The 23,616-nt window shown below is 47.3% G+C and overlaps 2 protein-coding genes and 1 long non-coding RNA gene across 8 annotated transcripts in view; 2 read left to right on the plus strand and 1 right to left on the minus strand.

The window, feature by feature from the left end:
• The window catches only part of RETREG1 (reticulophagy regulator 1), a 121,294-nt gene extending 114,471 nt beyond the window's left edge, over positions 1–6,823 (plus strand). For all 6 annotated transcript variants that reach the window (XM_072825056.1, XM_072825057.1, XM_072825059.1 and 3 more), the window contains one exon: positions 116–6,823. In XM_072825056.1, the coding sequence (XP_072681157.1) occupies positions 116–609 (494 nt within the window). In that variant the 3' untranslated portion in view covers positions 610–6,823. The remainder of the gene's footprint in view (positions 1–115) is intronic.
• LOC140632744 (uncharacterized) lies at positions 1–10,301 on the minus strand. Its single transcript, XR_012030438.1, has 2 exons — positions 9,376–10,301; positions 1–7,704 (listed from the first exon to the last, which is right to left on the minus strand). It is a non-coding gene; the product is annotated as an uncharacterized lncRNA (long non-coding RNA).
• Positions 9,619–23,376, plus strand: ZNF622 (zinc finger protein 622). The gene is made up of 6 exons (XM_072825063.1): positions 9,619–10,307; positions 12,120–12,380; positions 12,608–12,770; positions 15,573–15,685; positions 21,925–22,068; positions 23,102–23,376. The coding sequence occupies exons 1-6, from the start codon at positions 9,713–9,715 to the stop codon at positions 23,227–23,229; spliced, it is 1,404 nt and encodes a 467-aa protein (XP_072681164.1). The 5' UTR covers positions 9,619–9,712; the 3' UTR covers positions 23,230–23,376.
• Positions 23,377–23,616: the final 240 nt, after the last annotated feature.

Below are 23,616 nucleotides of genomic sequence, written 5' to 3' on the forward strand. Positions count from 1 at the left end.
GGCCGCCAAGCCTGCCTAGAGGGTTCCGATTACAATCAGAGTTCCTTTCAGACAGTTCTTTTGTTTCAAATTCATCATGGTGCTCAAGCATGAACTTGTGTGATACATTCCACAGATCTCGATCGACCCAGCGAAGAAGTTTTCTCTCGAGACCTTTCCGATTTTCCATCTGTAGAAAATGGCATGGGAACAAATGATGAAGATGAATTCAGCCTTGGCTTGCCCACTGAGCAAAGGAGAAGAAAGGAGCAGCTGGACAGCGGTGTGAGAACGAGCAGAGAGAGGCAGTCGGCGGCTGGTCTCAGCCTTCCTCTGAGCAGTGACCAAACCTTTCACCTGATGCGCAACCTGGCTGGGGACGCCATCACGGCCGCAGTGACAGCTGCCATCAAGGAGCAGTTAGAGGGCGCGCAGCAAGCACTCTCTCAGGCTGCCCCCAGCCCAGGAGACGACACAGACACTGAAGAAGGTGATGACTTTGAACTACTTGACCAGTCAGAGCTTGATCAAATTGAGAGTGAGTTGGGACTCTCACAAGACCAAGAAGCAGAAGCACAGCAAAATAAGAAGTCTTCGGGCTTCCTTTCAAATCTACTCGGAGGCCATTAGTCTGGGAATCAACTTGTTCAACACAGCACAGAGAAAACTACCAAAAAAATTTGAAACAAGCAAAAAAAAAAAAAAAAAAAAGAAAAAAGAAAAAAAATTTTTTTGAACTGTGAGCTTTACTGATTACTTCAGATTTTTTTCTTATTTTTCCTTCTGCAGTGAATTGATTGGATATATATCAGCTGATACTGATATTTCCTATAGTTATTTTTATGTAATAAGCATGGAAATGAACTTTATATACATACATATATATATATATACATACTGTGGTGTCAGACATGAATATTAGAGGTTGTTTTTAAAGGAAAAACACCAAATTATTGGGATCCTCTTATAAGTACTCCTTATTTTTTCTTTACAATTAATTTTTCAAGCATGCAAACAGTTTATTGTAACTCACTGAAATATTAACCATTAGTTGTGAATACGAAGCAGTATCATCTCCTTTGTTACTGATACTTGGAAACAGTTAAAAAATTCTGGTAGACTCTGATGTAAAAAAAACAAAAATTATCACGGTATCTTTAATCGAAGGACTTGGGAAATATCATCAAAATTAATTTCCTAGGGATAATTTAAAAAATATATTTAAATACTTTGGATAGGCTGATACATTTCCACGTCGTTTCTGCAGTCATAGACTTAGGCCTACCTGTGTAAGTGGCATGCTCCGTGGACGGCAGCTCTGGCCTTGCCCTCGGTGGTGTTACCCCTGGAAGGCAAGTAATGGTGTATCGCACAGACAGGGGTTTTGATGGAAACACAGACTGGGCTGCGTTTGGTTGCTGGGCCGTCAGGTACTTGTCAGAGATGTTGTCAAGTGCAGGTCTGTTCTGCTTGCTCAGACCCAAGTTAAATCGTCATCTCTCCTATTACGTCATGGACAAAGTCTCTTCAAGTTGTGAAACGCGTGCCTGGTATGTTCTGTGAGTGATGTTGTCATCGGCAGTAGAGAAACAGTGACTGCTTCCGTAGTCTGTAGCGCGTCTCCTGTGGGAGAGAAATTTGCTTGGCTTTAAGGCGTCTTTACTTGCTACTAAAGTCTAAAAATAGAACCTGTTTCTGCTGGGAAGCTAGAATATATTTTTCCTTTATTTAAAACTTTTTAGATCACCTTCAAATAACCAAATTGACATAGGCTTTTAGCAAAGGATTTCGCAGAAATCAAGCTAAGTTTGTTTTTGTGATGTAAACTTTTAATAGTGTCGAGGGACCATGCCAGCCAACTACCAACAATCCCTTCAATCTTCAGGTACAGCTGGCATTTCTACAGATGCATACAGACGTCTGAGACCCTGAGAAAGGAAAGATAATCCAAGAATATAGGAAAGCTGTTGTCCCTTCCCTTCATTTTATCCCTTTCCTTCTATTCCTAAAGACGATAGGTAATCTGATGTTTTAGTGTAGCATCTCTTATTTATTTTTTCTGAGGTATTAAAATATCTAGACTGAATTTTGCCAAATGTAAAGGGAGATTATTGAGGACTTTCAACACATGCTTTTTGTGACTGACTATGCTTATATGTCATTAGTGCCTCATGACTGTGTTTGATGTCCTTTACTGATACAAAGTGAGCCTGTGCCTTCATTATCTTGCCCATTTTGGTACAAAAACCTGGTGTTAGATCTATGAACTGTGTGGGTTAGGGAGGAATATACCTGAATTCTATTCAATACAAGTTTCTGGACATAAAGAACAATACAGTCACATATTTATAAAATAGTTGTCACCAGGATTCTTTTTTTTTTTTTTTATGTGTATGTTTCTGTATTTAAAAAATGTTCTTGGCCATGAAGTCAAAAAGTTTTCAGTCTTTTCAATTTCTTCATGGAGGGGAAAACAAGAAGGTGACCCATGTAACTAAAGAATGTGTTAAGAGTCATTAGACAAGCTTACAGAAAGATAAACTCTAGAGTTGATGTTACAAACAATAAAACTAGGGTCAAATATTATGAACTATAAATTAAAAGTGGTTTGGGGATGGCGAGGTAGTTAGGGTAGGAAATTGTGTTATTAACACTTTGGAGGAGACATACCAACTTGCTATGGGTAGTAGCATCATAACCAGACATGTACTTCATTATTTATTCCAGAACATATGTCATTACAGATGTACCCAATGCAGTAACAGTACTCCTAATTCAGACAAAGAGGGGTGCTGTGGGGTTGTGTGTGTGTGTGTGTGTGTGTGTGTGTATGTGAATGTGTTGGTGGATGTACTGTATATAATCCTATTTCTGATTTTAAGGTATAGTAACAGTAAACCCCGATAATTGATCCAGTCCCAGTGGGGACTACTTACCCCTTACTGTGAGAATTTATGCATTCATTAAAGTGTGAAACATGGATTCTTTTTAATTGTAAAGGAGTTGTAGAAAAAATGCTTTGCAAAAGAACGCTGAGCAAAATGAGACAATGGAAATAGCATACATTGATTATGCATTTTGACCTGAAACAATGAAGCAGAGCTCAAGAAGTTCAAGCTTGCTTTGGAAAGTCAATCCAGGCTTACAGCCGTGTTTATATTCTCATTTTGAATCATCATTGCTTTTTCCTTACTCTAAAAAATCTCAGAAGTGATTTTTAAACCACTCCCCCCATGTAATAGATTATTAGGAAAAGAAATATTTATAATTGTAATTGGCAAACACCCTCAACATATTTAAGCGTCTCACTCTTATCTTTGAAATAAGTGCAACTCTTCAGCTTTTAAAAAATAGTAAATGCTAGTATACTGCTGATTTTAGGCAAGAAGCAAATCTACATTTAAGAAAAAAGTGACTTAAACATTTTCCTTTCTGTTTATAATTTAGGTTGATGTAGTTCTTTATACACTGCTTCAGTTATATTAGTTACAAGATAGGAAATTATTCTGAAAACCCTTATTAAACTGTAGTTGTCATAGGTCATTTGTATCATGATGAAGGTAGAAAGTCTCAGAAATCGATTTTTGTGTATTATTCCTCCATTTCCACTGCAGCAGTTAAGTTAGTATGGGATGCCATAAATACCAGTTCTAGTTCTAATGTTAATATTATGACCCCTTAAGGTACAATGTGAAAGCCACATAACATCCTCAAACTACCACTTCGGGTTCCCCAAACAAAAAATAGGGAGCTAATTATTCTCTTACACAAGAATGTTTTTAGAATGAATGGAAAAAAGTATCTGAAGCACTTTCGCGGGGGGAAAGGCTATATATAACTGAGATAGTGATTTTTTTTTTTCCTACCTGTGTTTCAACTAAACCACCTTTTCAAACATTAAAACAAAGTCAATCAACAAGTACCTGCTTATAAGAAAACTCTAAAGTTCTTTCAGTAGGAGTAGCAGTATATTGGCCTCATAATCCCGGAAATGCTGTGGAATAAAAAAGATGAAAAGTGTTGCAAAAATGTCTATTTTTTCAGTTGACTCTGGACCACGTGTGAGGTTCTAAACTAGCCATTTTTAATGGATCTAACATTGGCTGGGAGGCTCCAAGTCATTCACATTAGATCTATACCTGTTTCCTTCATCTATAAAATTAAGTTATAGCATCTGCATCCCATAGTGTGTAATTCAGTGTCTAAGACTGGCTTTGGCAAACTATGGCTTACGGGCCAAATCTGGCCTGCGGCTGTTTTTATATGGAATAGCAGCTAAGAATGATTTTTTAAAGGTTTTTAAATAGTTGGAAAAAATCAGAAGAGTTCATGACTTGTGTAAAATATATGAAATTAAAAATTCATCCATAAATAAAGGTTTTTTGGAACATAGACACACTCATTTATGTACTGTCTATGGCTGCTTTTATATTTTCTCTTTTTATATAAAGAGAAAAGTTGAATAATTGTGGCAGGGACCATAGGCCTAACAAAGCCAAAACATTTACTATCATGCCACCTATAGGAAAAGTTTGCCAACTGTTCGTGTAATACATAGAAAATACTCAGTTACAGTTACAATCACGTGTAATCCTGATGACTCTACAATTAAGCAGCAGTAAGAGCATATATCAGAAGGACAGGGTTAAATCAATTTTCCAAAGTCACATAGCTAGTAAGGGGGAAAGCCAGTTTGTCCCCAGAGCATATTCTCTTTCTAGTATATTATGTTATCTAATTTTTTGTTTTTTAGATACATTAAGAATGATCATAATTTTAAATAGTTCAGAAGTTTACTAAATATTAATGACTGAATATTTAGGTTTTTTTTTTTTTCAAAGAATCCAGAAATCAGCTGATCTATACTACTGTAAATGCTGTGATAACCAGGTATTCTCACTTCTTTGTTAATTTAAGAACAGAAAACTCTGCATATCTAGACACCCAAAAATCAAGAGGTAGTAAAACCTATTACAATTGTCTATTAAAAATCATAATTCTTTACTTAACATTTTTTAATGAACACCAAATTCACAGAACTTGTAAACCATTTACTAAATGTTAGTTTTTATATTATTTGTTATCCCCCAAAAGTAATCCCATCCAACGCTTTTAAGTTTTTCCTTTTAAAAACCAAGTTGCTACTGCAATATAGGTACGTGGAAAGTAGTAAGCCTGTCACAAGAGAACACTACATATCAATGTTAGTATCTCAGCTGACTTGAGGTGAACTTATTTCCTCTTATTTTAAATTTTGTAATTATCAAAAATCAATGTCCCAACATCTGTCAGGATTGAAAAAGAACCACATCGTCATTGATACTATCACTTTTACAGTGTGTAACATAACTTCACTAGTTTGGCAATTAAATGATCTTGAGGGCTGTGTCACAGTATCCAGAAAGAATTTTAATTTTTAAGATTTTCAAATCTAAATTTTTTACATGGGCAGTCTCAGTTTAAATTCTTCAGTAAAACGATTAATTAGGTAAGAAACCTTTTTCATAGTACGGTCAACAGGAATTAGACACATTAACATAATATTCTGAGTATATGGCAGAGAAGTTCAACACAAGGTCCCTTGGTCAAACATCTTGCGTTTACCGAGGAGCTGTTGGCTACAGACCTGCTCCTTTCAAGTATTTTTCCAGTCCATTCCAGGTACTGCTGTTGGATCTCAAGGACCACTTCTGTTCCTGATGCCCATGTAAACTGCAACATTTATTTTGAGTGCCTACTGTTTTAGCAAATGAAGAATGAACAACAAAGTATGGAATTCAATCCTCTACCCAATACCTTAATCCTCTCTAATCCTATTTCCTCATCTTTACCTGTATCCTATGCTTCAATGCAAACTAGACTAACATTCTTCCTAAATATGTCCCTTAGTTTGGCCCCTTCACAGTATTTCTTCTACTTTCCACCTCCCTTCTCCACTTGCAGATGAAGTCTTCAGTTTCCCCGCTCCTTCAGGACCCATCTGAAATGTCAGCTTTTTTTTTTTTAATTTTTTATTTATTTATGATAGAGAGAGAGAGAGAGAGGCAGAAACATAGGCAGAGGGAGAAGCAGGCTCCATGCACCAGGAGCCCGACGTGGGATTCGATCCTGGGTCTCCAGGATTTTGCCCTGGGCCAAAGGCAGGCGCTAAACTGCTGCGCCACCAGGGATCCCGAAATGTCAGCTTCTTAATGAAGACTTTTCTGGTCTCTAGTCGGATGAGATTTTTCTATCCTAAATCCCATTGCCCCTTTATGTTTTGTTGTAAGTGACCCAGTCTTTAATGTGTTCATTGTGTATTTCTTATCATCCCTATCAAATTGTAAGAAACTCCTTGAGGGTAAAGATTCCTTAATTTAGAATTAGAAGAGTATTTTAAAGGACAGTGTGATGATGTGATTCATAATAAATATACCTTTGGTCTTTGTCCATTCCTGGCGTAGAGCTCACAAAACCCCTAAGTGTTGAGAGGATGACTATGTTTTTGATTATGACTTTTGGAAAGCCCCTTAGATGGCCTAAGGATGAGAGCTGGTTGCCAGGGGAACCGACCTGTGGGGAGGAGAAAGTAGCTGGAGGCTGAGTTCAATCACCAAAGATTTAATCAGTCATGCCTACCTAAGGAAACCTCCATAAAACCCCACAACGGTGGGGTCAGAGCTTTTCGGTTAGTGAAGCAGAACAAATCCATGTGCCAGGTGGGTGACTGCACCCAAGCTCCACGGGGACAGAAGCTCCTGTATTTAGGACCCTTCTGGACCTCACCCTGTGTTTGTCTTCATCTCTGGCTGTTCATCTGTATCTCTTCATATCCTTTCTAATAAACCAGTCCTCTAGTAAGTCACCGGGTTTCCTGAGTTTCGTGAGCCACTCTGCGAATCAGTCAAACTGCAGGGGGCAGGCGGCTTCGAGGCCGTGGGTCTGCACGGGTGGCCCTGGACCTGCTCCCGGGGTCCACGTGGGTGCAGTCCTGTGGAACGGAGTCCTCAACCTGGGGAGCTGATGCTGTCGCCAGGTCGCCGGTGTCAGAAGAGTCGGGCTGTCGTGCAGGACTTGGCCGGTGTCAGCTGCTGGGGTGTGGCAGGAACACCCCCCGGAGACTGGGCACACGGGGGCAGGGAACGGGAGCTACTGGAAGGCAAAGGAGCCGGAGCTGCATTCTCTGGGCATCAGGCAGCCATCCCCAATGGGGAAAAGTGACCTGTGAGGAAGAAGGGCTTAGGGAAGAGGAGGCCCCGGGGGTGGGGGCGAGCGGGGCCCTGGGGTGTGCAGACCTCGGGGTCCCCGCAGGAGGGAAAGGAAAGGGTGTGGAACTCCCAGGGCTTCAGACGCTGGAGTGGGGGCTCATGAAAACGGACTGAAGGAGGCAGGAAGGAAATGACACACGAAGAATGACGAGATGCTGGAAGAACCACAGGAGGATAAGAAAAAAGTAAAAGAAACCCAAATCTCCTTACACAGCCATCTTTGGCTTTACTTTTTAGAAAAGCATGAAAATACACATCAGTTTGGTTTCTCCCCGGCGATGGCTAGTCGTCCGTACATTTCTTGAGGTGGCCTCTTCTCCGGCCGGCTGAGCAACTTGAAAAGGTTTTGATGATCTCAAAACCAAGTTTTCTGGAATAAAAATCCCCATCGGATAACTTCTGCGGTAAGAGGTTCGTTTCAAATACTGAACAGTGCGGGCGCCAGCGTCGGGGGCACCTGGGTGATGGGGTGTCCAGCCTGGCGGTAGAAAGGAGATGGTCTGGGGAGCCAGGACGGCGGCTTCCCTGAGATCCAGCACTCCAAGGGGTACGCGGGGACATCAGTTGGGGTGCTTGGGGGGGCCTGGCTGAGGGACACCTGGGTGATGGGGTGCCTGGGTCGGGGGGGGCCTGGGTGATGGGGCGCCTGGGTAGGGGGTGCTTGGGTGATGGGGTGCCTAGGTGATGGGGCACCTGACTGGGGGGCACCTGGCTTCGGGGGTGCCTAGGTGATGGGGCGCCTCGGTGATGGGGCGCCTGGGTGGGGGATCGCCTGGCTTGGGGGGTGCCTGGGTGATGGAGCACCTGGGTGGGGGGTGCTTGGATGATGGGACACCTGGCTGATGGGGTGCCTGGGTGATGGGGCACCTGACTGGGGGGGCGCCTAGGTGATGGGGCGCCTCGGTGATGGGGCGCCTGGGTGGGGGATCGCCTGGCTTGCGGGGGGTGCCTGGGTGATGGGGCACCTGGGTGCGGGGGCTCCTGGCGGGGCGGTGGCCGGCTGCGGGGGCGCCTGGGTCGGGGATGGGGGGAGCGCGGGGTGGCTCAGTAGGTTCGGGTCCTGAACTCGGGGGGCGGGGCTGCAGTCGGGGGCCACGCCCCCCGTGCCCGCCGCCCCCCGGCCCCCGGCCCCCGCGAGTGAGCGCAGCGTCGGGCTGATCGGCCCCCGCCCCGCCCCCGCCCGCGCCCGTCTCAGCCGCGTGTCCGCACCCCCGGAAGCGGGGTGCCCGGGCGGGCGGGAGGGGGCGCAGCGCCGGGGCGGCCGAACTCCTCCTTCCCCCCGACTCGCGCGCGCCCCTCGCGGGGAGGCTGCCCCGGACCCCGCGTCCCTGCGAATTCCCGCAGCCTCCGGCCCGGGTCTCCCTTCCCGGACGTGTCGGCACCGGCTCCGTCCTCCGCGCCCCGGGAGAGCGACCGGCTGGGCGATGCGCGGGGGCCACCCCGAGCCCCGCGGACCCAGTCCCCGCCCCACTCGGCCCAGTCCCCGCCCCCTCGGGCTCAGTCCCCGCCCCCTAGGCCCAGTCCCCGCCCCCCCGGGCTCAGTCTCCGCCCCCTCTGGCCCAGTTCCCGCCCCCCTCGGGCTCAGTCCCCGCCCCCCTCGGGCCCAGTCCCCGCCCCCTCGGGCTCAGTCCCCGCCCCCTAGGCCCAGTCCCCGCCCCCCCGGGCTCAGTCTCCGCCCCCTCTGGCCCAGTTCCCGCCCCCCTCGGGCTCAGTCCCCGCCCCCCTCGGGCCCAGTTCCCGCCCCCCTCGGGCTCAGTCCCCGCCCCCCTCGGGCCCAGTCCCCGCCCCCCTCGGGCTCAGTCCCCGCCCACCTCGGGCTGGCCCGATCCCGCCCACCTCGGGCTCAGTCCCCGCCCCCCTCGGGCCCAGTCCCCGCCCCCCTCGGGCTCAGTCCCCGCCCACCTCGGGCTGGCCCGATCCCGCCCACCTCGGGCTGGCCCAATCCCCGCCCACCTCAGGCTCAGTCCCCGCCCCACTCGGGCCCAGTCCCCGCCCCACTCGGGCCCAGTCCCCGCCCCCCTCGGGCTCAGTCCCCGCCCACCTCGGGCTGGCCCAATCCCCGCCCACCTCAGGCTCAGTCCCCGCCCACCTCGGGCTGGCCCAGCTGGCCCAATCCCCGCCCCCCTCGGGCTGGCCCGATCCCGCCCACCTCGGGCTGGCCCAATCAACATCCACGTCGGGGTGGCCCCGTCCGCGCCGCCGTCAGGCCGACCCTTGCCGCGCCCTCCCCGTGCCGCCTTAACCTACACCCGCTTCAGGCCGACGGGGCGGGGCCAGGCCAGTCCCGGGCCTGCCCTCGCCTTCCGGCGGCGGCGCCGGCGGCGGGGGCGTGGCTGCGGCTCGGAGGCGGGACTTCCTGCCCCGCTGGCATAACTTCCCTGGCGGGCCGGAAGTCCTCGCAGAGCGCGGCCGGCGCGTGCGGGGCAGGGTCCGCGCGGGCCGGGGGCGGCGGGCTTGCCTGGGTGGCCTGGTCCGTGGGCCCCGCGATGGCGACCTACACGTGCATCACCTGCCGGGTGGCGTTCGGCGACGCGGAGGTGCAGCGGGCGCACTACAAGAGCGACTGGCACCGCTACAACCTGAAGCGCAAGGTGGCGGCCATGGGCCCGGTGAGCGCCGAGGGCTTCCAGGAGCGCGTGCGGGCGCAGCGGGCCGTGGCGGAGCCGGAGAGCAAGGGCGCGGCCACCTACTGCGCCGTGTGCGGCAAGAGGTTCGCGTCCTTCAACGCCTACGAGAACCACCTGCAGTCGCGGCGGCACGCGGAGCTGGAGAGGGCGGCGGTGCGCGCCGTGAGCCGGCAGGTGCAGCTGAGGAACGCCAAGAACCTGGAGAAGGGGCTGGGCGCGGACGGCGTGGACAAGGACGCCCTGAACGCCGCCATCCAGCAGGCCATCAAGGCCCGGCCGGCCGCGTCCCCCGCCAAGGCCCCCGCGGCGCCCGCGCAGCCGCCCCGGAGCCCCGCGCCCGCGGCCCCCGACAGGCCCCCGCGCCTCCAGTGGTTCGAGCAGCGGGCGAGGAGGCTGGCGAGGCGGCGGCCGGCGGAGGGGCACCCGGACGGGCACCCGGAGGAGGACGACGACGGTAATGCCCTCCCGAGGCCGGCGCGCACTGCGTCCGCGGTTACCTGTCGCGCACTCGGGCCCGGGCGGCTGGGACACGTTCCCCGACAGGCCCCGGGGACTCCACGGCTCCGGTCGCCCCCGTTTTATTTAACGCTTCACCGTTTTGCCGTCGTTGTCATCGCCGATCCCGGATGTCCGTGCGGGAGTCCATGGAGAGGTCGATAGGTCATGACTGAATAGTTGGAGCTGCTGCTGCTTTCTTTTTCTTTTTCTTTTGATATTTAAGTCCAGTTAACCTATAAGGCATTGCTGGTTCCAGAGGTGGAGGTCAGTGATTCAGGGCCCGTCGCATGGCCCAGGAGCCCTGCCCCCCCACCCTCCTGGGGGCCCTCAGTTCGTTCCCCATGATCAGGGTCTCTTGGGGTTTGTCTCCCTCTCCGATTTCATCTTGTTTTATTTCTTCCTCTAGGAACTTCTGCCTTGTTTATTAAATTCCACGTGAGTGAGGTCATATGATAATTGGCTTTCTCCGAGTTATATTCACTTAGCATGAAACCCTCTGCTTTTAAGGATGTTATTTATTCATGAGAGAGACAGAGAAGTAGAGACACAGGCAGAGGGAGAAGCTGGCCCCCTGCAGGGACACGATCCCAGGACCCCGGCCGGGGTCACGCCCTGAGCCAAAGGTAGATTCTCCACTGCTGAGCCCTCCAGGCGTCCCTCTGTAGGGTTTGGGTTTTTTTGTTGTTGTTGTTGTTTGTTTTTGGTTTTGGGGGGCGGCTGAATAGCCCATGGTATATATAGAGAGACCGCATCATCTGTTGCTGGGCTTCCAGGTGGTTTTCCCTAGTTTGGCTGTTGTGGACATTGCTGCTGTGAACACTGGGATGTAGGTGCCCCTTTGGACCACTGCATGTGTATCTTTGGGGTAAATACCTAATTAGAGCAATTGCTGGGTCATCGGATAGCTCGATTTTCAGCTTTTTGAGGACCCTTCACTGTTTTCCTCGGTGGCTGCACCAGTTCACATTCCCATCAGTGGTGTATTAAGGGGGTTCCCCTTTCTCCACAGGCTCACCAACATCTGTCATTTCCTGACTTGTTAACTTTAGCCATTCTGACTGGTGGGATCTCGTTGTGGTGCTGATTTGTATTTCCCTGGTGCCGAGGGATGTGGAGCGTTTTCTCACATGTCTGTTGGCCACGTCTGTGTCTTTGAAGAGATGTCTGTTCGTGTCCTCCGCCTGTTTCTTGATTGGATGCTTTGGGTGTTGTTGATGACTTCTGTATTGAATGAGGAGGCATTTGACGTTCGCATAGGAGGGCATGATACCGCCTGCACCAACGAATGTAGGACTTGGGATTCTACTGGGTTTCTAGGTAGGATGGCTCTGCGTCTAATTTAGTTGCTTAAAACAACAAAACGGGGGCTTCAGAATCAACTAGCTAACCTGAAATGTGGAGGTGGAGCCAGCAACCAAGCCTCCTCTTTTTTATGAGCTATTTATTCCCTCCTGCTCTCATCCCACATCCCATTAATATGGATTGTATGTGTTCATATAGGCTTAGGAAGGAAGTACAGACTCCTTCAAGTAGTTTACTGTATGCTGGAAAAGAAAGATTAAGGAGTCTTTAGCGGTACAAGCTCGTCTGTGTGAAGGGACCAGCTAAACTTGAGATCTTAAAAGAGGGTCTGTCCTTGGATGTAGTTAGCATTCTGTCTCCCCAGATGTAAGACTGTACCATCCCTATTTATGAATCATTATGGTTTCTTCTATTGTAGTTACCACTTTCTTAAACTGTTTTTTTTTTTTAAATCTCTGGCTTGAAGATTGGGAAGATATTGATTCTGATGAAGAGTTGGAATGTGAGGATGCTGACGCCGTGGATGACGTGGAGGAGCAGGACGTAGAGGAGGAGGAGGCTGCGGGAGGCCCCCTCATTGGTGCCATCCCCATAACAGACTGCTTATTTTGTCCCCATCACTCAAGCTCTCTGATGAAGAATGTGGCTCATATGACTAAAGTCCACAGCTTCTTTATTCCCGATATAGAATATCTTTCAGATCTTAAGGGACTGATTAAATATCTGGGTGAGTACAATAATTTTCCTTTTAATGAGGAAATACCACATTATTGGGGGACAGATTTTAAGGGAACATTCATTTTTTGTTTCTCGTCAGTCTTTTATTGAATTATCTGCTTATTTCGTAAAGATAAAGAAATGATGCATGTTTTTTGAATCGTGGAGATAAATTGTGAGCTTTAACCTGGCGGCAGAAAGCTCCTCTTATGTTTTGTCTTCAAATTATTTTTCCAGGAGAGAAAGTTGGTGTTGGGAAGATTTGCTTGTGGTGCAATGAGAAGGGGAAATCCTTCTACTCCACGGAAGCTGTACAGGCACACATGAATGACAAAAGCCACTGTAAGCTCTTCACAGATGGCAATGCTGCTTTGGAATTTGCAGACTTCTATGATTTTAGGTAAGTCTGTGGTTTGTAAGCACAGTGAGGTCATCGTATTTGCATTGATCTTAGGTGTGCCAGTGCTTACCACGTGTCTGGCACAGTACAGTATGTGCTTTATAATTTATAACTCTTCCATATGGGTGATTGTTCCCTCTTGGTTTGTAGATAAGAAACTGACTATGAGAGTTGAACATACACATTTAATATAAGAGATCTGATAGACGATCTCAGGCCCAAAGTGAAGTTTGTCCGACTTGAAAAACCTCGGAAACGGTTTTTCTTCTTTTGTTGTTTAAAGGGTTAGGAGCTCAGTTTTGCCAGTTACCTTGCAAACAGAGGGACTGAGGTTAGATTTCATCCTTTGGTTTCCCTAAGAGTCCTTGAATCACAAGCAGTCTCCTAAAGTTGGTTGCTGAACGAGGCCCGACCCAGGCATTTGATGGTGACATTATCCCATAGGTGGTTCACCCTTAACTAGAAAGTTGGATAATTCGTCCATGATGCGAGGGATCTGTGCCAGGCACTTTTGAACAGCTAGTTCCCAGTGTCACAGTACCTAGCACAGGTGTCCTGACCTAGCACGGGTGTGCTACACAAGCAGTTGTGTGTAGTTACCATGCCAAGCATGCACAGTCCCCAGATACATGTGTTCAGAAAAGTCCTGGTCTCTTAAATCATCCTTCTGCGTTTTCCTCCTGATTTCTCATTCTTCTTTTGCATTGAACAAAAGGTTTTATTTTAGCCATTTTGGTGGCTGGGTAGTGGTATCCCATTGTGGTTTTAATTTGCATCTCCCTGATAATAATGAATGTAGTTGAGAACCTTTTTATATTAATTGGTCATTTGGATATCTCTGCTGAGGTGTCTGATCAAGTCTTGTCTGTTTCTCTATTGGGATTGGGTTATCTGTCTTAACTTTTAACATTTTGACGTGTAATTCTCCAATTATTTGACGTGTAACTCTCCAATTATTCTCCAATTATCTCCAATTATATATTTGAGAACATTTCTAGGAACACAGAGGTTCTTTTAGAATTGTAGTGTCCAATACGGTAATTACTAGGTATATGCATATGGCTATTTAAGTTAATTAGAAATTAAGTTAAAAATTTAAAAATTAATTTTTTTAGTTGCATTACCTAGATTTCAAAGCTCAGTGCTTAAAAGCACATGTGACTCGTAGCTCCTAGCTCCTATATTGGACACACAGGCCTAGAAAGAACTGTGATCACAGAATTCTATTGGAATTCTATTCTAGAACTTGTTCTTAGAATGGTTAAATTGAGGAGAGCTGCATCTCCAGCTCTACATTCTCTTCTGTCTAGCTGGCAACCATCTTAGGAAGAAACAAATAGGTGAAAGAAAGAATTCAGTTATAGATTATTTTCCCAGTCTCTCTTTTTTTTCTTAAGGGTAATTTGATGTTAATAGGAAATTTGAGCAGAAAGCACAGAGATCTCCCATGTAATCTTTGCTCCCCACAACCACACGAGCATGGTAACCTCCCTGGTTATGGACATCCTTCACTAGTGACACATCTGTTGTAGTTGATGAACTCACGCTAGCACCTCCTCATCACCAAGTACATAGCTTACATCGGGGCTCCACTGTTAATGTTGTACATTTTCTAAGTCTGGACATAGGTGCGATGGCGTGTATCTGCCATTACAGTAGCTTACAGCGTCGTGTCACTGCCCTGAAAATCATCTGGAGTCCACCTATTCTTCCTCCTTGTCTTTTCAGACTGGCTTCTTTCACTTAGTAATACACATTTAAGTTTTCTCTGTGTCTTTTCATGGTTCACTAGTTCATTTCTTTTTAGTACCGAATACTATTCCATTGTCTGTCTGGATGTACCACCATTTATCCACTCACCTACTGAAGGATGTTTTGGTTGCTTCTGAGTTTGGGCGATTATGGATAAAGCTGCCGTAGCCATCAGTGTGCAGGTTTTTGTGTTGACATGTTTCCAGGTCCTTTGGATAAATACTAAACAACACAATTGCTGTATCCTGTGGTAAAGAGTATGTTTGATTTTGCACAACCACCAAACTGTCTTGCAAAATGGCTGCATCATTTTGTGTTCCCGCCACCCGTGAATGAGAGTTGTTGCTGCTCCACTTTCTCACCTGTGCTTAGTGTTGTCATATTCTGGATTTTGGCCATTTGAATATACGTGTAGTGTTATCTCATTTGATTTTGCATTTTTCTGGTGACACGCTGTGAAGCATCATTGTCTGCAATCTGTGTTTCTTAGTGAGGTGGCCAGTAAGGTCTTTGCCCCATTTTTAAATCTGATTTGTATTCCCGTTGTTGAGTTGTGTATTTTGAATAATGGTCCTTTATCAGATATGTCTTCTGCAAATATTTTTTCTCAATCTAACGGCTTGTGTTTGAATTGCCTTGACATTGTCTTCCCCAGAGCAGAAGTTTTTCATTTTAACAAAGTGTCCAACTTACCAACTATTCCTTCCATGGATCGTGCCTTTGGTGGTGTATGTAAAAAGTCCTCATCAAACCCTAAGCCATCTAGATTTTTTTCCCATGTTCTGTTCTAAGCATTCTTACAGTTCTGCGTTTTGCATTTAGGTCTGTGATCCATCTTGAGTTTATAGGTCACTTACGTGCTTTTTATTACAGAGGATGCACCCAGGTTGGTTCTTCTACTAAACCTTTCAGCTTGCCATGCCTGTAGCTGTATATCCCCTGCTTTGAGGTAGCTAGTGGGTTTGCCATTTTGCAAATACAATTTATCTTTTAATTAAATCTGGGGTGTTAGTCTTTGTATTAATGCCATTATTAATGCCATCATTACAGGAGTAGCTATCCGGATTACAAGGAAGGGGACCACCCTGATGAGACTGAGGAATTGCCTTCAGAAAAGACAGTAGAATATGATGATGAAACCATGGAGTTGATTCTACCTTCTGGTAAGTGCACTTGTCAAAGATAAATAGCTTATTTATTAGGCATGTCACATCAGTCCCCTTCCATACTGAGGAAGATAGTTACTAAACTTTTTAAATTCTATGTTCTCAGACACATAGTAAATTCTGCAGGTTGCCACTTAGCTCTGTGTTGGCTGTTTCATTGAAATTAGATCAATGTTTTTCCTTACTTCTGTTACGATTCCAAGTGCTTTGATCAGTCATTTCCTTTCAAATACATAGACATTTTGCATTTGGTTCTTTATTATTATTATTATTATTGGCTCCTTTAGGTTTTTCTTGTAAGTCATGGCCCCGCTCTTATTCTTTGAACTGGTTCCTGTTTCCTCGTGTTGCTCAGACTTCCAGCTGGTAGTCTGTCCCAGGCGTACCTAACGACAGTGTCCAGTTGCCTCTGTATTCTGATTCTGGTAGGGAGGCAGGGAGTTTGAATTGTGCCTGCTACTTGAGGGAACAAGATTTGACTGAAATGGTGGGTATGAAAAGGTGGGGGGACAAAAGCTATGGGTCTGACAAGCATCCACTATTGCTTCCAGTGTTAGGATTAGCTGATGAGAATGGGAGAAGCTACAGAAGCACCTGTGAGAAGGGACTGGCATGGAGCCATGGAGATAGTAAAGTCCTAATAATACTATTTACTGAAAGGTGGCTTGATACGTGGGTATATTATTTCATCTTTACAAGCGGGTTAGAGTCCATTAGCCTTATTTGACCTGTGAGCCCGCTGCAATTTAAGTAGGGTGAAGAGTTGACCCAAGACCCTAGTCAGTGAAGCCTTTTTCACGTCTTCCCTACCTGGCTTTGGGAGGTGTGCAGCAACGGTGGGGGCAGGAGCAGCTATCCTGCTCGTGGAGCTGACTGCTCAAGAAACCGTCTTGTATCACGGCTCTTCACGTAGAATAGCACTGCTTAGGTACAGACAGCTCCTTAACTCGGAGTAATCACCTTTGAGGCCAAGGGCAGCTTTAGAGTGTGACGTAGGAGGAAGGGGCGGGCGGAGCCTGACTCTACTCTCCTTGTAATGATGAGGGCGCTGTCAGGCGTGGCATTGTGGCCTGTGCAAGACACAGGAGCAAAAATACATTACAGAAAACCTCTTGTAGTCTTCCTCTGGTGGAAATGTCAGTACACTATAGCAGAAATAAGCTGAATAACTTAATTTCCAGGGCGGGCTCCTTTAGCCCCTTACCTCATGAGCATCCACGTCCTTGACTGGAGAGTGCGATGACCCGGACTGTGCCCGAGTTGACTAAGATGATCCCTGTAGCGTCTGGCGTGTCATTATGAACGGGGGCTTCGTTTTGTGTTGACTCCAGCGTATTCTATACCAGACTGTGCACAATGAGCATATCCTATTTAAGAGATACAGTCTATTTGAGAGAAATTTTCATTTAAACATAAAAGTTTTGCAACTTTACTTAGGGGTCTTTTTTTTGGGGGGGGGTCTAGAAAACACCTTTTCCTAGGATGATTGAGCTAAGATTAGCCAAAGCCCCAAATGGGCGTCTTGTCAGGATACTCTCCTCTCCCACATAGAAATGGTTACTAAGTGCAAATCCTATACAGCCTTTGAATATTTTTTCCTTTGTTTTCTCTTGAACGCTTGTCTATGTCATCATTACTGCTTCCTATGTGTCCATCTCCACTCTGGTGTCCTCTCTACCACCCAGAGCGTTCTTCCCAGAACAGACGCCAGTCTGTTTCCTTTTCCTCTGGAATTCCTCCAGGGGGAGCCATTGTTCTTCCGGTAAGTTAGTTTTTCCAGGTGCGACCCCCACCAGGTATCCTGTTCTATCCCTTTACCTGCCCAATGGCAGTTTCCCTCCTCTGGGACTTTGCATGGCTGGTGCTTCTGTCTTACTGCTGCTAAGACTTGGGTTCGCCCCTCCATCAGCTTTTGTGAACTCAGCCCCTGCCCTGAGTGTGGGGAGTCTCCTCTGCTCCTGGGACACTTGCCTATCTGTCGGAACAGTCTTCTCCTTTGTAATTGTTGGCTTGCTTGCCTCTCTTCCCCCTTTACTTTTTTTAAAAGGTCGCTGCTTTCGTCTCAGCACCGGGTCTCAGGCACACGAGAGCCAGATAAATGTTTGTTGACTGAGTAATTGAGGGGTTGGAGGTGACTTTAAAAGGAAAGTAAGGTTGACTGTCTTGGGCCTGACACAGACCAGGAGAAGCAGAGCAGAGGGAACCATTGTGGGCTAAGGGGCCTCGGGCTTGGAATCAGTCAGTGGCCTGCAGCACCGTGCAGCAGATTGCTTGTCTCTACATCCTCATGTAGTCGAAGAAGACAGTGGCATGAGATTAATTTGAAGGTCCAGTTTCCCTGGTTTTTAAAGCCTGGATTCCTTGCTCACTGCTGCTGGCCACCTACTATTAGATAATAAGCCTCAGGACAGGGAGTAGTGAAGAATAGTAAGTGGTTTGGTACCGCCCTTGTAGACACTCCGGCCCTACAAGAGGTACCACCCTTGTAGACACTCGGGAGAGACGTGAGCAGCAGTACCGTGCAGGCTCCTAACCAGGCCGTCCGCGTTGCTTCGTCTGAATGTGCCGTTTCCTGGGGAAAGGCCATCGTGCTTAGTCCCCTGTGTGGGGTGGCCCAGTTACCTAGGTGTCTGCCTTCAGCTCAGGTCATGGTCTTGAGGTCGTGCGATAGAGTGCTTGCATCAGGGCGCCCTGCTCATCAGAGAGTCAGCTTCACCCTCTGGCCCTCCCCCTGCTCCTGAGCTGCAAGCACACACACTCGCCTTCTCAAAAAAATGAGTGAAATTTTTAATATCACCTGTGTGGCCATGCATGTTTGTTTTTTTAACTGGATGGATGGGCAGGTACATTTTTTCTGTGGAGATACTGTAGTTTTTTAAAAACACCTGTGACCTGGAGAAGAATGAGAGCCACTAATAAAAACAATCTAAGTCCTTCACTAGCTTAGTGGGTCTTCACAGATGATTGGTGAGGCCTTATTAAAGAATTTGTTTAGGGACGCCTGGGTGGCTCAGTGGTTGAGCATCTGTCTGCAGCTCAGGGTGATCCTGGGGTCCGAGTCCCACGTCGGGCTCCCTGTGAAGAGCCTGCTTCTCCCTCTGCCTGTGTCTCTGCCTGTCTCTGTCTCTCATGAATAAATAAATAAAATCTTAAAAAAAGAAAGAATTTGTTTAATAAATAACTTTCTTCATGAATCAGTTTGCTAGTATTCTGAAATTTCTTCCAGGTGGACTGATACCTTGCTTTTCATGTCACCTGTAGTTCCACCGTCTTCTGTTAAAAACTCGCCATCCTTCTGTCCATCTTGATCACAGTGAGACATGATGGTTTCTAGTCCATTGACTTGCCCTCATGTCTCAGTCCTGGTTTAGGAAGTTCTCTAATGAGCCGGGAGAGTGGGAGATCTCTGAGTAGGCCCCGTAACCGAGGAGCAGTATTACAGCAGGATGTCCAGTCCCCTGTTTATGTCTTTGAACGAATCTACCAATCAGAAACCTTTTCAGTTACTCGACTGAGTTAGTATGGATGTTAGCATGAAGCTGATTTGAGAAGGAATCTACTGTGGAAACCTTGGTGACATTTAATCGACCACACTTAGTAGGGTCCACTTTCAGCCGGTTTCAGAAGCGGTCGTTCGGCCATCCTAGATCTAGTCACCAAGGAGTAGGTGATCGGAGAGCCAGTGACAAAGAGCACCCGCAGGGGGCACTGTGAGCATGTATGCGAAGCCTGAGGCCTGGCTCCTCGCTTCCTGGAGTTTACTTCCCTGCTCCTCAGCTCCTGTGGATAAGTTGTTGTGAAAGACGCAGGCAGTGAGCAGCTGGGCAGCCGGATGAAACTGGTGGTGGATCCACGAGAAGATGTAATTAATCTTGGGAAAATTACAGCTGGAGGTCATTTCTTTTCCACTGTCTCTTTGTTAAGTAGGAGCAGACAGTTTTAAAGTGGTTATTGCGATGGTGAAAGGTCGATGGACAGAGTGTGGCTTTGCCATCACTAGGGCATAACCCGTCTCCTGTTTATTGGGCAGTCACACTGTGTTCTAAAAATAATTTTCCGGGACGCCTGGGTGGCTCAGCGGTTGAGCGTCTGCCTTGGGCTCAGGGCTGGATCCCAGGATCCAGGATCAAGTCGCATGTCGGGCTCCCTGCAAGGAGCCGGCTTTTCCCTCTGCCTGTGTCTCTGCCTCTCTCTCTCTCTCTGTCTCTCATGAATAAATAAATAAAAATCTTTAAAAAAATAAAAATAAAAATAATTTTCCTAGATGAGGGCCTTCAAGTTGAGCTGTTCCTGGCACGTTATTCATGGGGCTTCCTGTCATTGACAGGAACTGTGTTTTCAGTTCCCCTGCTGGGGGCACAAACCTTGGCGTTGAGTAATGAACTCAACCCTGAACCCTGAATTTTCAGGGGTGTTCTTCAAAGATGCATATGTCCAAAGTCTGCTTACCATTATACATTGTTTTACTTTGTCCCAGTGACCCAGCATTACCATTACCATTACCAATGATTTTGAGCGTGGCAAACCTAGAGCGTCCTGACCTATTACTATAAATAGAAAATGATAGTGGTGCTGGGGTCTCCTGTAGCAGCCTTCTTTTAAGCTGGAGTCTCGTGTGTCAGCTGCATCGTATCCTTTCCTTGTGGTCTAGAAGCTTTGTTAACTCTTAGGGTGGCTTCCAGAAGAAACAGGTTCAAGGGGACAGGCTCATCTCTGCTGGTATCCAACAACCAACTCATCTTTGAATTGAAAGGGTCTTTTTTGGGGGGGAGTCATCTCTTGCATCCTATGAAAGTAAGTACTTTCCCATGTTCGTGTAGCAAGCAAACCTTTCCAGGTGGCTTGCCCCAGCTATCGGGACTTAAAATAACCTGACAGAATTTTTTCATGTAAGTGAAAGGTCTAGATCCTAAAGGCAAATACAGCCATCTGGAGTATTTATAGTCTCCTGTTCATGGTCTTTCTACACAAAAGATTGTGAAAGACCTGGTCTGATATAAGTAAATGTAAGACTCTCCTGGAAGCTGTGCACGTGGTTCGCCGCCGCCACGTGTCCTTCACCCCTTTGCAGCGGGAATGGCAGTTCTGTGCCCGGTGGACACGTGCTGTCGTGGAATTGCTCCCTGTTTGTCTGGGAAGGTACCTGATTATTGTTGCTGTGAGAGAACCACACTTAGTGTCAGATTCGATTGCCCTGGGGTGAGGCTGATACCGCTGTGCCAGGACCACCTTGTGAGAGCCCCTGCTGCGAGGGCGCCCGAGTCAGGGAGCCGCTCTGCCCCCTTCGCTTTCCTGCTGTGCAGCTGAGGCTGGGTACATGCTTCCTGGAACGGGCCGGGGAATCCACAGTGACTCGTCTCTGAAAGCATGGTGGGCCTGCAGAGTTTTACTAGATTCTGCTAATAAGCAAAAGCTGTAGAGGGAATGCAGTTTAATCATCCTTTAGAATTCTGGCTCCCAGGTGATTTCTGTCACATAGAAAACAACAGGGCAGGGTTTCTAAGCGTGGGACCTTTTAGGCCACATGACTGTTGTGGAGGACTGTCCTGTGCACTGCAGGATGTTTAGCAGAACCCTTGACCTCTGTCTGCTAGCCGCTAGCCCGCCTCCTCCAGGTATAACCACCAGCAGTGTCTCCAGATGTCCCTGGAGGTAAAGAAATCAGCAGCTTGAGAACTACCACTACGGAGAATTTAGGCAGAAGAAAGGTGGATTGGTTTTTTTGTTCTAGACCCAGACTGTGACTTTTAGGTTTTGAACATCAGGGTTATTATGTGCTTTATCTTTGTATTAAAAAGTTTCTGGCCCTATTATCCATATTAGCAGGTGTTGCTGTGTTAATCGGTAGAGAAGCATACACAGCAGATGCTGAGTGTTTCAAGTAACAGTGACTTGCCATTCTCTTTTTTTAAAAGTCCCTCTCTTTTTTGGTGGGCACTTGATGGGATGAGCACTGGGTGTTATTTTGTATGTTGGCAAATTGAACACCAATAAAAAATAAATTCATTATTAAAAAAATAAAAAATAAAAAAATTAAAATCCCCCTATTTTTTGATTTTCCGTGTCTCATTTTCTAATATGCTACTTCATTTTTATTTTTTAGCGGATAGAACTTTGTTTCTTCTGGCTGTCCATTTTCCAGCTAGAAACCCTTGAAAGTCTGATTTAGAAAGTCCTTGCTCTACCTTGAAATATTATCCAGTTCAGCATCTCCATCTTGCTTCTTTGAAAAACAGGTGCCAGAGTGGGTCACCGCTCCTTGATGAGATACTACAAACAGCGATTTGGCTTGTCACGGGCTGTGGCAGTTGCTAAGAATCAGAAGGCCGTGGGCCGGATACTGCAGCAGTACAGAGCCCTGGGATGGACCGGCAGCACAGGTGTGTGGGTACCACCGTGGACCAGCCCAGGGCCTCCTAGGACCCGAGGGGCTTGGATGGAGTCCTTTCCATTGATGTCCTTATGGGTCCTCCCTAAAGGAAACGGAACTTCTTGGCTCTGGGGCCTTATGTTACTACTTGATATGTTTATGGCAATAAACCCAAAGCTCTATTACTTAAAAACTTCATATTTCTGGCACGGTAACTTTCTAAAATGGCATATAATAGTAGTTACAGAAATAAGTACTTGGTAGTCAACAAAGGTGGAAATTATCCTGGAGGTTATACGGAGGACTTAACTAGTGTCCTTGGGGCAAACAGCTCGAGTTACGGAGTCAGACTCGACTTACCTGATTTACTAGGTGGTTCTTACATGAGGAACATGAGTAATTTAAGTGACCAAAGCCTCTGTTTCCTCATTTATAAAATGGGGGCAAGAACAGGACCCCCTGGCAGATCTGTGGGTTGCCTGTCCTAACGCATGTGCTACAGCAGCTCAGTGCTTAGATCTTCGGGGAGACCATCAGCTCACTGGGGCCTGGAGCAGACGGGGGGAGCTCCCTGAGGTGGGCATGGAAAGTCCTAGATGGATAAGCTCCGTGTGCAGTGCCGCTGTGCTTAGTTACACTGGCTTCCTGGCCCGCGGCTGCCACCTAGGTCTAGCAGACGCTGACTTCATCTTACTCTTGTCAGGAACTGTCACCTGACTCAGTTTATAGTGTCTGCCTTTCTCTGTCACCTTTGATGAGTGGGGCATTACCTCTGGGGCTTACAGACCCGTCCAGGTGACGGGAACTAGTGAGGCTTGTCCCAGAGACACGTGTGCGAGTACAGGTGGTTGTAGCTCTGGGCACGTATAACCCCCACGCGCTACGTGGAGACCCCAGGTCAGCGCCCTTCTTCACAGTAAGAACCTGGTTACCACGCCCCCCATCCTCCAGTTAGATCTGAGAGTCTCTCTCACGATTGGGGTTTTTTCCTGATCACAAATAACAAACCTTTGCCCCATTTCTTGTCCCCTCTGCAACCCCAGGAGCAGCTCTTCTGCATGAGCGGGACATGCAGTATGTCCAGAGGATGAAATCGAAGTGGATGCTGAAGACCGGAATGAAGAACAATGCCACCAAGCAGATGCACTTCAGGCCCCAAGTGAGGTTCTGAGGGTCCCCGAGGATTGAGTGGTGTGTGTCCTGCGCAGGTGCGCTTCCTGAGGCCCGGACACAGCCGGATTAGATGACAGGCCCTTTTTGCTGCTACTTGTCCCTGTTCTTTATCTGTTCTTACCTAAGAATAAAAGTCAGAATCCTGTCGGCTTTTAGCTGTCATTTTTGGACAGGGGTTAAAGGTGATGTTTTCACAAAGTGCGGGCCGTGCCTGCTGGGCTCTGGGAGCCAGACTGCTGCCTAGCGGAAGCTTTCCAGCCTCAGCTTTTGATTCCTGGCTGTCAGAATGACATGGGAGAGCAGGAGTGACTTGTCCTCTCCACACGTGTGGTTGGACTTTGGGAGGAGTAACTCCACCTTGCCCTGGCACCGGAACCCCCAGAAG

The sequence above is a fragment of the Canis lupus genome, chromosome 4 (genome assembly GCF_048164855.1).
Source record: "Canis lupus baileyi chromosome 4, mCanLup2.hap1, whole genome shotgun sequence".
NCBI lineage: Eukaryota > Metazoa > Chordata > Mammalia > Carnivora > Canidae > Canis > Canis lupus.